This window comes from Diospyros lotus, chromosome 2 (assembly GCF_014633365.1).
Source record: "Diospyros lotus cultivar Yz01 chromosome 2, ASM1463336v1, whole genome shotgun sequence".
In the NCBI taxonomy this organism is placed as follows: domain Eukaryota; kingdom Viridiplantae; phylum Streptophyta; class Magnoliopsida; order Ericales; family Ebenaceae; genus Diospyros; species Diospyros lotus.
The window spans coordinates 41323931-41340129 of NC_068339.1; the positions used below are offsets into that span (position 1 = coordinate 41323931).

General features: G+C 33.2%; 1 protein-coding gene across 1 annotated transcript; it reads left to right on the forward strand.

Moving 5' to 3' along the window:
• Positions 1-2830: 2830 nt before the first annotated feature.
• On the forward strand, positions 2831-4226 carry LOC127795486 (F-box/kelch-repeat protein At1g15670-like). Its single transcript, XM_052327186.1, has one exon. The coding sequence runs from the start codon at positions 3035-3037 to the stop codon at positions 4088-4090; it is 1056 nt and encodes a 351-aa protein (XP_052183146.1). The 5' UTR covers positions 2831-3034; the 3' UTR covers positions 4091-4226.
• Positions 4227-16199: the final 11973 nt, after the last annotated feature.

Sequence of the window (16199 nt, forward strand, 5' to 3'; positions counted from 1 at the left end):
ATCACTCGTATCTAGATTTGAAACTCTCATAATCATTCTTTAAGGTCATTTTTTCTCGCACTACAAATTTATTGTTGTATTAAAGCGACAATAAGAAATTTATGAGATCCAAATTTAAGATTTTGAATTAATCAAAATTATCACTTATTACTAGACTAAGTTGAAAAGTAGATATTATTAGTTCAAAAATTAATTATAAAACATAATAAGAAATATTGAAGACAACCATACACACGACAATGTTAGTTAGATGATACCATCAGGTTTGTAGTACCTGTGAATTTAACAGTACATTATTGCGTGAAAAGAGTTCATTTTTTTTCACAAGGTTAGTTATTTGCCCCTATCGATCTTATGCACTAATTAAGGCCAAGAGTTCACCTAATTTGGTTTGTTCAGATGCCATTCAGCACATCCAACCGTGGCCTTCTAGCAGGATGTTCAAGCACGATTCTCTATTTCGTCTCGTCTCTGACGTTAGTGAGGCAGTTGGTGAATTAAGAGCTGAATGAGCCAAATCATGAAACTTATCTTAATTTTGTTTTTAAGTACATATTGTGAAGTGTGACCAAATTATACTTGGCATGGCACCTTTTAATTTTCCAATATTATATTTGTTTCTCTATTGGAATCTTTTGGTTGACCGAGTTAATGGGTAATTATAAATTGTTACTTAATTTTTATATTTCACAATTGTATAGTACAGTTGACTATAATAGATAATAAAAACTACACAAAAATGTTAGTAAAAGAAGCTTTTATGTTTGCCAACTTTCTTCCAGCAAAGATGACACCTCACATGCCCTTTTGTTAAAATAAATAAAATAAAGTTAAAATAATTTTTAAACTAAGATATATAATGATCAAAATAATATCAAAAATTATTCTAAAATTTTTATCAAATTATTTGTTAAATTTTTTAGAATATACTATCAAGGATAGATTCAGAAATCTATTTAGGAGGAGGGGTTGATTTTTTTTTTTATTTTTAAGATAGAGAATTATAATTCATAAATTTTGAAGTGGTCTATAATTTTTTTGAATTAAATTATTATTAAAAATTATTTTTCTATACTAAAATTTCAATTTAATAATGAGCTACCTTGGACACTCAAATTGATCAAAATAAATTAACTTAAACCAACAAATTGTCAGATTGTAATGGAATAGGTTGGTTATAGTTTGACAATTTTAAAACCGTCTAAATTGATTTGGTTGTAGAACATAAATGTGAGTTAAATATTATGTAAAATGAAAAAGTAAGATAAAAATAAGATTTTTGTATTTAGAATTTTAGAATTAAAATCAAATAAAATATTTTATACTTTCAAGTTAGGTTGCATGGAAACAGAAATGAGAAACGTTTTCGATATGAAATGAAAATTGGGAGTCGATTTTTTTTTTTTTTTAAAAAGAATGAAAATCTGGGATAAAGTGTAAATTAAAAGAAAAGAATAAAGTATAAATTAAAAAATATATATAAAAATTGGAGAAGGTTGAAGATAAAGATAAAGAATGAAAAATAAAGAATTATAAGGAGGCAGACATCACAAGGAATAACGAAGCAATGGATATTACAAGCAAGAATGGAGCATCAAATATCATAGGAATAAAAAAAAAGAAACATAGAAGATTATAAGGAGGCGCAACAAAGTAGTGGAATAAAGGAGAAGGATATTATAAAGAAGAACGGAGCAACAACCTATGCAAGTAGTAACTGCATGGTGGAAGAAGAAGACTAAACTGAACAGTGGATGGGTCGTAAGAAACGCATTTTTTATAATTTTTTATAATTTGTGAAACGTTCTTGAAATGTTTCGTAAATTATAAAAATAACCCCAAAAAATATTTCAGATATTTTTAAAATAAAAAATAATTCGAAAAAAACAAGATATCTGGATCATCATTTTCATGCTTCAGAACTTTCAAGATATGAGGAAGATGGATATAATCATTATATTATACTTATTTTCTTCGCACTTTGCATTTTATTTAAAAAGTGGTAAAGTGACTGTAGTTTTTGATTTGAAAACATGGTGGACTAGTAGTTGTGACATTATATAATGGGCAATAGGAATTAATTAGGATAAGAATGAACTGTAGAAAAAGTTTTATATTCGTAGCTTTTTTAAGTAAAATTATTCTAGATTTTTAAACTGTAGCAGCACATCCGGTTATTATTCAATTTATTCCTTTCCTATGGGCCACCGGAGTTAACCTTATTTGTGAGATTTTTTTAATTTTGTATCTTAAAAAGTTTTTTGTATTTTTGTCGAGTCTAAAAAGGGTCATGCCCAATGATAAACACAATCCTAAAAAAAAAAGAGACCTAAAGACTTAATGAAAGAAAAAATTTATAGAAAAAAATCATAAAAATAGAAAATTCTTAAATGATTGAGATTGAGTAATACAAGAAACTTGTCTAAAAGATTAGTGTCACCAAGAAGTTAGTAAAATTCATCGAGGACTAATATGATTGAGTGAGCTAACTCGAGAGTCTTTCCCGATGTCAACAAGAGATTTTTTCAAAAATTTATGAATCACTTGACAATTATTATTCTTTAATATCTTTATTTATATAATTTAAAAAAAAATTAAAATTAAAGGTTGTGACTCTCCCTTCTTTTGTTAATGTCTTCTCTCCAATGCTGCACGAGTCATCCGTTAACAAAGGTTTCTGGGGACTACAATTCAGATATTTTATCGTAAAAAATGATTATATTTTGATTAAGGTGTGACAAAAGTTGTTGGTCAGTGTTCACTATGTCAATCCTTAATTGCCGCAAATTGGTTGTATGAATGACAGAATTCTGTTTTCAGGCAGGCAGAGACAGACAAGACATATATACGTACGTCTCTCACACAGACAGAGTTCTGTTTTCAGTCAGGCAGGCAGAGACAGACAGACATACGTACGTCTCTCACACCCAATTCACTCCACCCTTTCATTCTTCCTTAAACCCATTATATATATATATCAGCCTCTCCTCCTCCCCGTCAATGCCTGAACCAAATTCATTCTCTTTCTTCTTCCATGGAGCTTCTTCCGGGTCTTCCAGACCATCTCGCTCTCGAATGTCTCATTCGTTTACCTTCCGATCACTTCACCGTGGCTGCCTCCGTATCCAAAGCCTGGAAGGCTGAGATTCAGCTGCCCGACTTCACGCGCCGCCGTAATGCGGCGGGTTTCGCCCGCTCCGTTCTTGTGCTCGCGCAGGTTCGGGTCGATCCCGCCGGAAAAAGAACCTACGATGTCATGCCCACTCCCACTTCCCGCCTCACCCTTTGGGACCCGGAAACCGGTTCCTGGTCCGAGCTGCCGCCGTTTTCAGGCGGGTTGCCCATGTTCGGCGTCGGCGTAGTCGGAGTTGGGTCGGAGCTGGTAGTGATGGGCGGGTGCGAACCGGGGACTTGTCGGATCTCCAATTCAGTCTTCGTTTACAGCTTCGTGTCGGGGAAGTGGCGGCGCGGGGCTCCGATGCCGGGCAGCCCGAGAATATTCTTCGGGTGCGCGTCGGATTCCGCCCGGGTGGTGTATGTTGCCGGGGGCCACGACGACGAGAAGAACGCGCTGAAATCGGCGATGGTGTATGATGTGGCGAGGGACGAGTGGGCCCCGCTGCCGGACATGGCGGAGGAGCGGGACGAGTGCAAGGCGGTTTTCCACCGTGGCAAGTTCCAGGTCATCAGCGGGTACCCGACGGAAATGCAGGGCTGGTTCCGGGCCGACTCCGAGGCATTGGATGTCTCGACGGGCCGGTGGGACCACGAAGAGGATTTCCTGGGAGCCGCCACGTGTCCGAGAACCTGCGTGGAAGGCGGCGATGGACGGGTGTACATGTGCCACGACGGGAACGTAATGGCACGTGCGGAGAGAACGTGGGAGGTGGAGGCGGCACTACCAGCGGCGGTGCGCAACGTGACACACGCGACGGCGTGGCGGTCGAGTTTGCTAGTGATTGGCTGCGAACGGTTTGGCGAGGCGCACAGAGCCTACGTGATGAATTTGAAGAATCGCAGCTGGAAAGAGGTGGCCGCCGGCGATGAATACGGCGGCCACGTCCAGGCCGGTTGCTGCCTGGAGATTTGAAGCAAAGTCCCCCCCCCCTAATCAAACACCATGTGCTTATTCATAGTGTAAAAATTTTTGGATAAAGTTTGTTGGTGATTTTTGTATGTTTTTTTTTGTTGGTTGTACTAAAACAACAATCCAACACAGTACAAATTAAAAGAATAGTATTTTTTAAGATAGTGTTTGTTAAAGTAAGATTAAGATGAAAAAAAAAAAGTTATAAATACATTTATAATTATACTCATTTATATACATATATTTATAGTCACAAATTCAGATATATAATTAGTGTAACTGTCGATCATCGGTCAAAAAATAAAAGATAGATAGAGTTGTAATTGTCGGTCAAAAAACTTAAAAATGGTGGTTGTTATAGCTGCTGGTCATTAACGAGAAGATGGAGCGAAGAGAAGATGGAATTATAGTAACAAAATAACGAGAAGACAAAATGATGACGATAGTGATAGATAAAGCAATTTAAGAGAAATTTCCTAAATTAAAAAAAGAAGAAGAAAGAAGAACTCGAATCTTAGTTAGACATGTGGCGCGAAAACTTGTATCTAAAATATTGTAGAAATTGTGAAATAGGCTGTAAATGTTTTTTTTTATTTATATTTTCTTGACATATTTAAAAATAAGATGTTTGAGAAACTCCCAAAAGCCAACATTTTGATATTTCCGTGGATGAGAGTATATTGAACCAAAGTTTTGGATAAATCAATTTTTGTTCCTCATTCCGTTTAATCAGTAAGTAACGATTTGTTTTTTGGGGTTTTAGGTAAATTTTTAAATAAAAGAGTTTTAGTGTAATAGACAAATTATTTAAAAAACTAATTATTACTTAGAGGTTATGAATTTAAATTGTATTAACATAATTAATTATTTTTAAGTAATATACGTAAAGAGTACTTAAAAAAAATATATTATTAATAGGATTTCATAACACTAAAACTTGATGTCTGCTTATTGTGTTGATTTAGTATTATAATTTCAATCTTTCAATTGCATTGATTTTTATTTTAAATTTCATTTCGATTCCTCTTTTTCTTATAATAAGTTCAGTTATTCTATCATCCAATCAAAAAAATAAAAGTGCTTTTTTTTTATAAATATAATTTTAAATATAAAAAATAATTATTTAATTAAACATAAATATAAATTATATCATCTAATCAAGCAAATATAAACTCAAGTTATTGTTGTTATCTCTAATGTGATCGCAAAACTAAGAACATGTGTTGTTATTTGAATATAACAATTGAATTTATTTATCTTAAATAATAGGCAATGTTGAGCCCTTGGAAAAATAGTGAGGTTCGAGATGCTGCTAGAGGATCGACAAAGGCTAAACTTGATTTGCTGTTCGAGAAAGCTAAGGCTTTGGGGGTCCCCAAATGGGTCTTCAGAGTCTTCAGGGTTGTTGCCCCTGAAGAGTTTTCGAGGACTGGTCTCTAATGGAATTTAGGCCTTTGGGGATGCGGCACTACTAGGGTTTGCAACACAGAGATAGTTAGAAGGCATGTGGGGATCTTTCTCGTATGATCCGTCTAATACCTAAGTCAGACACTGATGTTTTGAAACAGAGATGCAGATGAGTATGAGTATGCATTATATGTTCAATGTGGGTCTTTAGGGGAGTAGTATCCTGATGGGTCGTGTGGTCCAAGCTCTAAGTCTTTAGGATTGAGGTCTCAGAGAGAGTGAACGAGCTGTTAAAGGTCCAAAAAAGTCCATTTGCTATGTAATAAATGGCTATTTATAGACACTTAGTGGTAGGGTCCACATAACATGTGGTATGTAGGCGAAAACCTTCTGACTCTTCGAAAAAGATGCATCGGGTGAGGTTAGAGGGGCTAAAGGTATCTTTGGGGTGAAAGTGCCTTGATGAGTATTCTTTGGTGAGTCCAAAAGGTCTTCGGAGCCATCGAGTGACTTGGGCCTGGGAGACTTTGAGTGATTCTTTAGGCTATGCAATGTTGAGGCCTTGGAAAAATAGTGAGGTTCGAGATGCTTCTAGAGGATCGACGAAGGCTAAACTTGATTTGTTGTTTGGGAAATCTAAGACTTTAGGGGTCCCTAGATGGGTCTTTAGAGTCTTCAGGGTTGTCACGCCCGAAGAGTTTTTAGGGACTAGTCTCTAATGGAATCCAAAAGGTCTTTAGGGATGTGGCATTACTTGGGTTTGCAACACAAATATAGTTAGAAGGCACGTGAGAATCTTTCTTGCGTGAACCTTTTAATACCTAATTCAGACACTAATGTCTTGAAACAGAGAAGCAGATGAGTATGCATTATATGTTGAATGTGAGTCTTTGGGGGAGTAGTATTAGTGGCAGAACCAAGAAAAATTTTTAGTCCGAGCAAAAAAAATAGATTTACTAAATTATTAAAATATTTATTTGCAAATATACTAATTTATTAAAAAAAATTATCATGAATTTTAACATACTTACCTAAATTATTTACTAACTAATATCATGTAACAATAAAAATTTAAATGAACAATAACAAATAAAGGTACTAACCTTTTCAGGAAGCATCTCAAAACAAAAGAATTCCACTTTCTACTAGTAGCCCAATGAATAATGAACCAAACATCGTTCTTAAAACACTTGACATAGATAAACATAATAATTATATGTATGATAAAATTTAATAATGTTAATGTAAAATAAAATAAAAGAAGAAGTGCATACCTAAAATTGTAGACGACGCTATTTTAAATTGACAAAATCTTCAAGGATAGAATCTATAGTAAAAGTTTCAGCAATCTCTCTTTCAATATACACAACCAAATTATTTGCAAGAAAGTCATCATCCATCTTGTTTCGAAACCTTGTTTTCACAATTTTCATTGCTGAGAATGCATGCTCACTGCTTGCTGTTGAAACTGGAAGTGTTAAGACAAGACGAATTAGCCTAGGAATTTGTCTTTCCTGTCTTCGCTAATCCTTGACACAATTCAGAAATTGAAGACAAATTTTGTAGCTTTCGATGCCTTGGAATGTCTTTATGGAAATGCTTCAATTGACAATTCAAATTAATTCTTTCTTTGCTCAAAAAAATCAAGAAGATAGTACTTCTCTGCAAGACTACAAATATCATCAATATTAAATGCTTTGTAACCATCATTCGGATCTAATGAAGAGCTAAGCGACAAAAGTTCCATTGTTTGCTTATTAAACCTGCTATCTAACTCTTGTAATTGGAAGTCAATGGTTGAATTGAAGATATCAAAATGATAATGATGCTCAATAGTTATTTGATTATGTTGTCGACGACCACATCCTTCAATATATTGAGCATCAAAATCTGGAACATCTATTTCATGAAACCTAGAGAAATCAACAACATTTTCAAGCATTTTTTTTCAACCATCATCTCGCAATTCTTGAATAAGTTCCTTTGTACTTGAAACCAACTGCATAGCATTCAAAATATCTTGAGACTTTTGTTGTAATGCTTGACAAAGAATTTCAGTTGTGCCCATGATCTCCTTCATCAAATATAAATTAAAAGTAGACTCAAAAGAAGTTATCATCTTATAAGCTGCAGTAGCATCTCCTCTTTGAGAGTAATTTGAGCCTTCACTACAAATTTTTTCAAGCACTAAACAAGATTCATTATATCATCGTAGAAGACTGCGTATAGAATAAAAATGAGAACCCCATCTAGTATCACTAGCTCGCTTTAGTGTGCCTACTTGGTTAGAACCTTTACCGGTTTCAAGCTCACCAATAGCTTGCAAGTGTTCAAATTCAAATATTTGGGCAGCTTGAAATTGATCATGATGCTTAGAAGAAACAGTGATAATATTAATAATAAAATTCAAATTCTGAAAGAATTGATAAATAGAAGGAACTTCCTTAGAGGCAGCAACTAAGGCTAATTGTAACCGATGAGTAAAACAATGCACATAATAAGCACAAGGACATTCATTACGAAATAATGCTTGCAATCCATTCCATTCACCACGCATGTTACTAGCACCATCATATCCTTGGCCACAGATATTTTGAATATCAAGGCAATGATGAGAGAGTATTTCACTAATAGCATCTTTAAGTGTCATATATGATGTGTCTTGAACATGATAAAGATAAAAAATCTATCATTTATGAAACCATCTTTGTCAACAAATCTCAAGACAAGAGCCATTTGTTCCCTTTTGGACTCATCACGTGCTTCATCAACGATAATACAAAACTTAGAGTCCCCAATATCTTCGCGAATTTGATTTCACACTTTATTTGCTAGAACATGTAAAATCTTCTTTTGTATTTGAGGTGAAGTATACTTAGCTATCAATGGAGCATTTCTTCGAACAATATCTCCAACTTTTTCATTGTAAGATGCCAAAAGTTTAATCATTTCAAGAAAATTACCACTATTTCTTGAATCAATAGTTTCATCATGTCCTTTAAAAGCACATCCTTGAAAAGCAAGCCAACGAGCAACATCAATGGAAGTCTTAACACGCAGCCTATTTTTTTTAATTTGTTGGGAGCTTTGTGCATGCATAACTTTATCAATATGGTAAGACTGGTTCATTAAGTCTGCACATGATTTTACTGCACTAGTATGTTGTGAACAAGGGTCATCTCCCATGTGACTTAAAAAAGCACAATCCTTTCCATTATGAACTCTCTTCCAACTATTAAAACCTTTGATTGTGAATGCATCCCAACCCAATCGCCCACCCAACTTTGTAGTGCAAAGATAACATGGTAAACAAAAAGCAACATCTATATGAGGTGAATACTCAAGCCATGAAGAAAATTCTTTGAACCAAGAAGATTGAAAACGTCGGGAATGCTTTTCCTTTGAAAATGGATAACTAGATTTAGAGAGATAAGGTTGATATGGCCCAACTATTAAATAAGCTCTTCGTATTTCATCAACTTCATTAGCTAAATATTCCCACATTGGCTTACGCTTGCCTGGATCACGTTCAAAAGTTTTATTGTTAACCAAAATAATATCATCAATATGTTCAATTCTACAACACTTGGAAGGAGGCTTGTTAGGAGGTTCATCACTTTCAGAAATTAATTTCTTAGAAGCATCACTTTTAGAAGTTACTTTCTTCTTAAAGAACACATCTATGCTTTTTTGTTTATCCCTGTCCATTTTTTTCAACCTTCAACTGTTCAACTAATTTATTAGCATTAGAACAAATTAGATAAGAGCCATCCAACATGTAAATAATGCACAGTAGATTAAATTAAGGAGCCAACATTATTATTATAATCTCTATAATTAATAGCAAATCATAAGAAAATTAAATTCATAATTTCACAAACAACATACAAATACAACCTAGCTATAGAATCAATAAGATTTGTACTGGATTCTACAACTACCAATCACACAAGATAAAATTAATAATACTTTGAATTCTATAGCATATTATATTATACGGGATGTATGTAGTGTACCTTATGTTAGCGAAAGCCAAAAGACAATTCGGTAAAGGAAAAAGGGATAGGAGCTGGAGGTAATAATAATATATCTAGTTTGACATAAAATTTTGCAATGATAATTACTCCTATAAGTAAATTTTTTTAATTATTCTATTAGACTGTTACATAATCAAAATCAAAGGACCATCAAGGCAAAGGCATTAAATAATAAGATCAATCTCATGTATTGGATCCATTGGATTAATAGACTTTTTAGAACTTGCAACATAAACATACAAAAATTCAACCATAATATGGGTGAGTCATTTTTTATAATTGACAAATAAAATACTTATTGTAAGAGAAAAAAACTAAAGGAAGTGATTGATACCTCGCTAGTTGCTAGTGAATACTGATAAGTGAATTAGTCATTAGTTTCTAGTGATCCTCGTTCCTCAAGCAATAGCTTTTGTTTAAGGAAAAGATTGAACAACTTTTGTGTTGTGATTCTTATGAATGAATGAAATAGAGAAATTAGAACCTGAGAACCAGAAATGGACAAATAGGATTCGCAAAAGTGACAAAATAGAGAACTAAGAGAAGAGGGAAGACAAAAAGAACAAATTTGAAGATGAAGGGATGTTTTGCTTCTCATTTTTTAATTTATATTAAATATTAATATATATTATACAACATATTATATATAAATTCCATATATATGAAGAGATTTTTCCCCTTAATTGATTTTCCCTATTTCTCCTTGCAGGTGCATCATTGCGCCTGCAAGTGCATCATTGCGCCTGCAATCTGCCAATCTTAGAGTCTTTCTTGTCTTCTCAAGTCTATTCAAACTTTTTTAATTTTCACTCTTTTTTTATTTATTTGTTATCTTTGATTTTACCTTTCTTTTTTTTCCATCACTCACTTTTTACATTTAGCTATAACGATAATATATATATATATGTGTGTGTATATATAAAAAGTTTGAATAGACTTGAGAATCACAACACAACACTTGTAAAAAATTGTAATTTTATTTTTATTTAATTTTTAAAATACACAATTTAACTTATTAAATTTATTAATTTTGACAATTATATCTATTTAGATGAGGCCAAATTATAATTTTAGCCATGCCTAAATTATAATTATCTATAATAATACATATAAAAAATAAAAAAATAAAAAAATCAACTGGGGCCAAGGCCTTAGTTGGCCATAAGGTGGCTCTGCCACTAAGTAGTATCCCGATGGGTTGTGTGGTTCGAGTTTTAAGTCTTCAGGACTGAGGTCCCAGAGAGAGTGAGTGAGTTGTTAAAGGTCCAAAAAAGTCCATTTGCTATAGAATAAATGGCTATTTATAGATGTTTTGTGGTAGGGTTCACATAACGCGTGGTATGTAGGCGAGAAGCTTTTGACTCTTCGAAAAAGATGTATCAGGTGAGGATAGAGGGGCTAGAGTTATCTTCGAGGTGAAAATGCCCTGATGAGTATTTTTCGATGAGTCCAAAAGGTCTTCGGAGCCACTGAGTGACTTAAACTTGAGAGACTTTGAGTAAATTTTTAGGCTATGCAGTGTTGAGGCCTAACCATCCCAGAAATTCTCTGGATACTTCGGGGGATACTTGCCCAGGAGACCTTTCGAGGTCACTTGGACCAATCAAAATGTTTCTTTGAATTTTTGAAAATTTGAATTTTAATATTATGAAATAATCCTATTTTTTTTAAAAAAATTATAAAAATAGATTGAAAATATATTTTAATATTCTTTTGACGGTTCAAGATAAGAAGCATTTTTTCTATCATGTTCTGCTAGGAAAAACATTGAAAGTAAGGACTGGGATATCACCCAATGCTTCCAAATTGGACCAAATCCACCAATTAGACTGAGTTAATCATGAACACGTTGCCTACCTTTCAAAAAAAGCAACGTTGATTAGATTTTATTTTTTATTTTTTTAACCATAATTACAACTCAACTCCTCCTTTCTCAAGGGTTGAATGAAATAAATACTATATTATTTATTTGCCCTTTTAACTCTCCCTGGATTAAGGCAGGGTTCATTGGCATTTGATTAATTGGATTGGATTTGGGTGGGGGGACATTTTTGCCCAATCTGGCCCCACCCCACCTTTTAATTATATTTATATGAAGCATTTTTTATCTTATAATATATATTAAGTAACAAATTTGCTGTCCTAGAAAAACTTGATGCGAATTATTTGCTTTTGAATTTGATGTGTGTTGGATTAAAAAGATTAATTTTAAGAATAAATAAATTTTAAAAAATTCAAAAAATAAATGAAAAAAACTATAAAAGTCCAAACACCCTCTTTTCTAAGCTTTCTGAAAATCTCTCCATAACTCTCTTGAGAGAGTGAGAATGAGAGTGATTGGTCTCTTGAAGCCCTTCCAAATGAGATCTCGGTTTAAACATGTTAATTAACTTTAAAAATTATCATCTTAAAAAGATAGAACAGAAGTTAATAATTTTAATTTTAAAAATTGTGAAAACATTGTCACTTGTTATCTAACCCATGTATAAATAAAGGGTTATTTCTCTTTTCTAAATATGTCAAAAACAAAACTACAAGAATATATTCTTTGTTAACTGTCTATTGAACTGACTTAAGTATCGAAGGGATCACACAAAGTATATCACACTCCTTTTAACTATTTTTTATCTTGTAAATTTCATAAAATTGTATCAAGATAACTTATCTGTAAGGTTCAAGATAACTTATCCGAAGGGAGAGAGATAAATTTATTGAGAAAATTTAAAATTAAAAGTTACATAACTTATTTGCAGATAAATTTAACTAATATAATAAAAAATATATTTATTCAGAATGTTTTTCATATTTTATTTTATCTATATCTTAATTAACAAATACTATCTTATTAGTAATTGTGGTAATATACAGGGCCGGCCCTGAGAAGTTCAGGGTCCTAAGCAAAATTTTATATGGGCCCTAACATCTCAGGCTCTTAATCTTATTTAATATTATATATCTATATATAATATGAGATGAGGCCATACCAATAAGGTGAAGACGAGCCTTAGTGGGGGCCTCCAAGGCAATTGCCTTGGTTGTCTACCCTCAAGGTTGGCCCTAGTAATATATGCCAACAATCGGTGATTTTAAATTGTCTATTTTTCTAAATATAAAGGACATTATTTAATTAAAACTAACGACAAATCAACAAAAACCACTAAAAAAGAAAGTGCCGTTAAATGTCCGAAATCCTCTGCTAAATACTCCCTCAAACATGCTCTTAGATTATTTAATTTTGTCTTTTTTTTTTTTTCCGGGTTTTTTGGGATAGTGAATAGGGAAGGTTGCCATCGTACTTGACTGGATTCCCCACATTTGCTTTGATCCCAAGTTTCCTCGTTGCTTCTATGTCAAAGAGCGTGGTTACAAGGGTCACAAAAGGGGGGTCTATGCTTAAGGGTTCAAAAGTGGTGGATAATATAATATATAGAGATTATTAGACTTTAGAGAAACCAAGGAAACGTGGAGCCTCCAACACAAGACAATTCCCATTCCCAATTCCCACTTTTCATACACAGTTGGGCTATATATTGTTGTTTATCATTCAAATCTGTGTTCTAATAAGATAAACATTACATTTGACTTGATCATCGAAAGTTAACCTCACGTTAAGTTTATGTTTTTCTTTTATTATTTTATTTGAAAATTAGGCCACAGGGCCGGCGCCAGCCCCAGCCCCAGCGCCCGCCCGCCCTCGCCCTGGGGTGAAACGTCGGCGCAGCCGCAATAGTTGCTATCTCCCTTAAGGAGTTCATACTTGCTAGGGTGGACCCTTCCTTAACTGCTGCAAATGGATTCGCCGGATAAAAAACATCACATGAATGATGAATGAGAGAGATTCGGTTTCCAGACGCACACACTCAAATGACTCTCGTTCAGTATGTAACTGCATAGTATATGTGGCCCACATATGTAACATGTGTATTTTTATTTGTGGGTTAATTAACTATCTATAAAAAGTTAGGGTACAAATGAGTCAAGTCGAGTCGAGCTTCATTTAGCTTGGTTCAGCTCGACAAATTTTATCACAGATTCAAGATGGAGCTCGAGTTTGAGCTGAGCCTAAAAGCTCGGCTTGAGCTCAGTTCGTTAATTTGATTGATGAGCTGAGCTCAAGCAAGCTTAGGTTCGAGCGAGTCCCAACTTGAGCTGGGCTGAAATTTATTAAAGTTTTATTTAATTTTTTTTATTAAACTGATCTATAATAAAAATAAATATTAATATGATAATTAAAAAATATATTTAAATAAATTTAACCTTATACTTAACAAATATAACATCGATATGATAATTAAGTAATAATAATTTCATAAATTACAATAAGCATAATATTATTTACCGTACAAAAAGATAATCAAATTACTTGTCTAATTATTTTCAAAATACAAACATAAATAAAATTATAGCACAACAAAGATATTTTTAATTCAACTTCAAATTAGCTGCTCTAAATATTAACCTGCAATTTAAAATTATAATATTAATTAGTAATCATAATTATATATCAAATATATATCAACCTACAAAATATCAACACATCAAAATCTTTCAAGAATCACATACATTGTTTTGTTTCATGTGACAGAACAATCTTTGTGATGTTATCCTATATATAAAAACATAAAAAATAATAATTTTTACCAAATCAACTAACAAGGTGCTCACGAACTTATAAGCGGGTTAGTTCGCGAGCCTCTATTCGAGACAGCTCACAAGCCTATAATCGAGTCAGTTCATGAGCCTTTATTCGAGTCAACTCGTAAGTTAACGAGCCAAACTTTATTGAGTTCAATTTCAGCTCATTTACAAATCGAGTTTTATATAAGGCCAAACTTGTAGTTAAGGGTTTCACTCAAAAGGAAGACGTTGATTATCATGAAACGTTTTCTCTTGTCTTAAAGGAGGATTCATTCAAAATCATAACGGTATAGTACATGTGGCCCATATATTTAACACGTGTATTTTTATTTGTGGGTTAATTAATTGTCTATACAAAATTAAGGGTGCAAATGAGCCAAGTCGTTCCGAGCTTCGTTTAGCTCGGCTCAACTCGACAAATTTTATCACAGGTTCAAGATTGAGCTTGAGTTCAAGTCGAGCCTGGAAACTTGGCTTGAGCTTGAGCTTGACCTCGATTAGTATAGCCTGAGTTCGAGCTCGGCTTAGGCTCAGTTCGTTAATTTTGTTGACAGGCCGAGCTCATCTTCAAGCTCAGGCTTGAGCAAGTCCAACTTGAGCTGGAATTTATTAAAGTTTTATTTAAAAAAATTTAATAAATTGATATACAATAAAAATAAATATTAATATGATAATCAACAAATATAACATCGACATGATAATTAAGTAATAATAATTTCATAAATTACAATAAGCATAATATTATTTATTGTACAAAAAGATAATCAAATTACTTGTCTAATTATTTTCAAAATACAAATATAAATAAAATTATAGCACAACAAAGATATTTTTAATTAAACTTCAAATTAGCTGCTCCAAATATCAACCTGTAATTTAAAATTATAATATTAATAAGTAATCATAATTATATATCAACCTACAAAATATCAACACATCAAAATCTTCCAAGAATCACATACATTGTTTTGTTTCATGTGACAGAAGAATCTCAGTGATGTTATCCTATATATAAAAATATAAAAAATAATAATTTTTACCAAATCAACTAACAAGGTGCTCACGAACCTATAAGCGGGTTAGCTCGCGAGCCTCTATTCCAGACAGCTTACAAGCCTATAATTGAGCCAACTCATAAGCATCTATTTGAGTCAACTCATGAGCTAACGAGCCAAACTTTATTGAGTTCAAGTCCATCTCGTTTACAAATCGAGTTTTATATAAGGTTAGACTTGTAGCTAAGGGTTTCACTCAAAAGAAAGGGGCCGATTATCATGAAATGTTTTCTCTCGTCTTTAAGAAGGATTCATTCAGAATCATAATGGCTTTAGTAGCTCATTTTGACTTTGAGCTACATCAAATAGATGTGAAAATAACATTTTTAAATGGGGATCTTGAAAATGAAGTATACATGAAGCAGCTTGAAAGATTTACTAGTGATAAAGGAAATCACATGGTTTGCAAATTAAAGAAATCTATATATGGGCTAAAACAGACTTCTCGTTAATGGAATTTGAAGTTTCACAATGTTGTTACTTCATTTGGTTTTATAGAAAATATCATTGACCAATGCATATATCTTAAGGTGGGAGCAAATATATTTTCTTTATCCTATACATAGATGACATTTTACTTGCAAGTAGTGATTTGGGTTTGCTACATGACACAAAACCATTCCTTAGTCAAAACTTTGAAATAAAGGATATGGTTAAAGCCTCTTATGTCATTGGTGTAGAGATTCATAGAAACAAATCTCAAAGGTCATTAGGATTGTCTTAGAAGGCCTACATTGAAAAGGTTTTAGAAAGGTTCAGGATGAAGGATTGAACATCAATTGTAGCATCCATTTTTAAAGGTGATAAATTCAATCAGAGCCAGTGCCCATTAAATGAATTGGAAAGAGAGCACATGACATCTATACCATATGCTTCCGTTGTTGGTAGCATAATGCATGCACAAGTCTGCACTAAACTCTATATTGCCTCTGCTGTTGGTGTACTAGGTAGATATCAAAGTAATCAACGTATAGA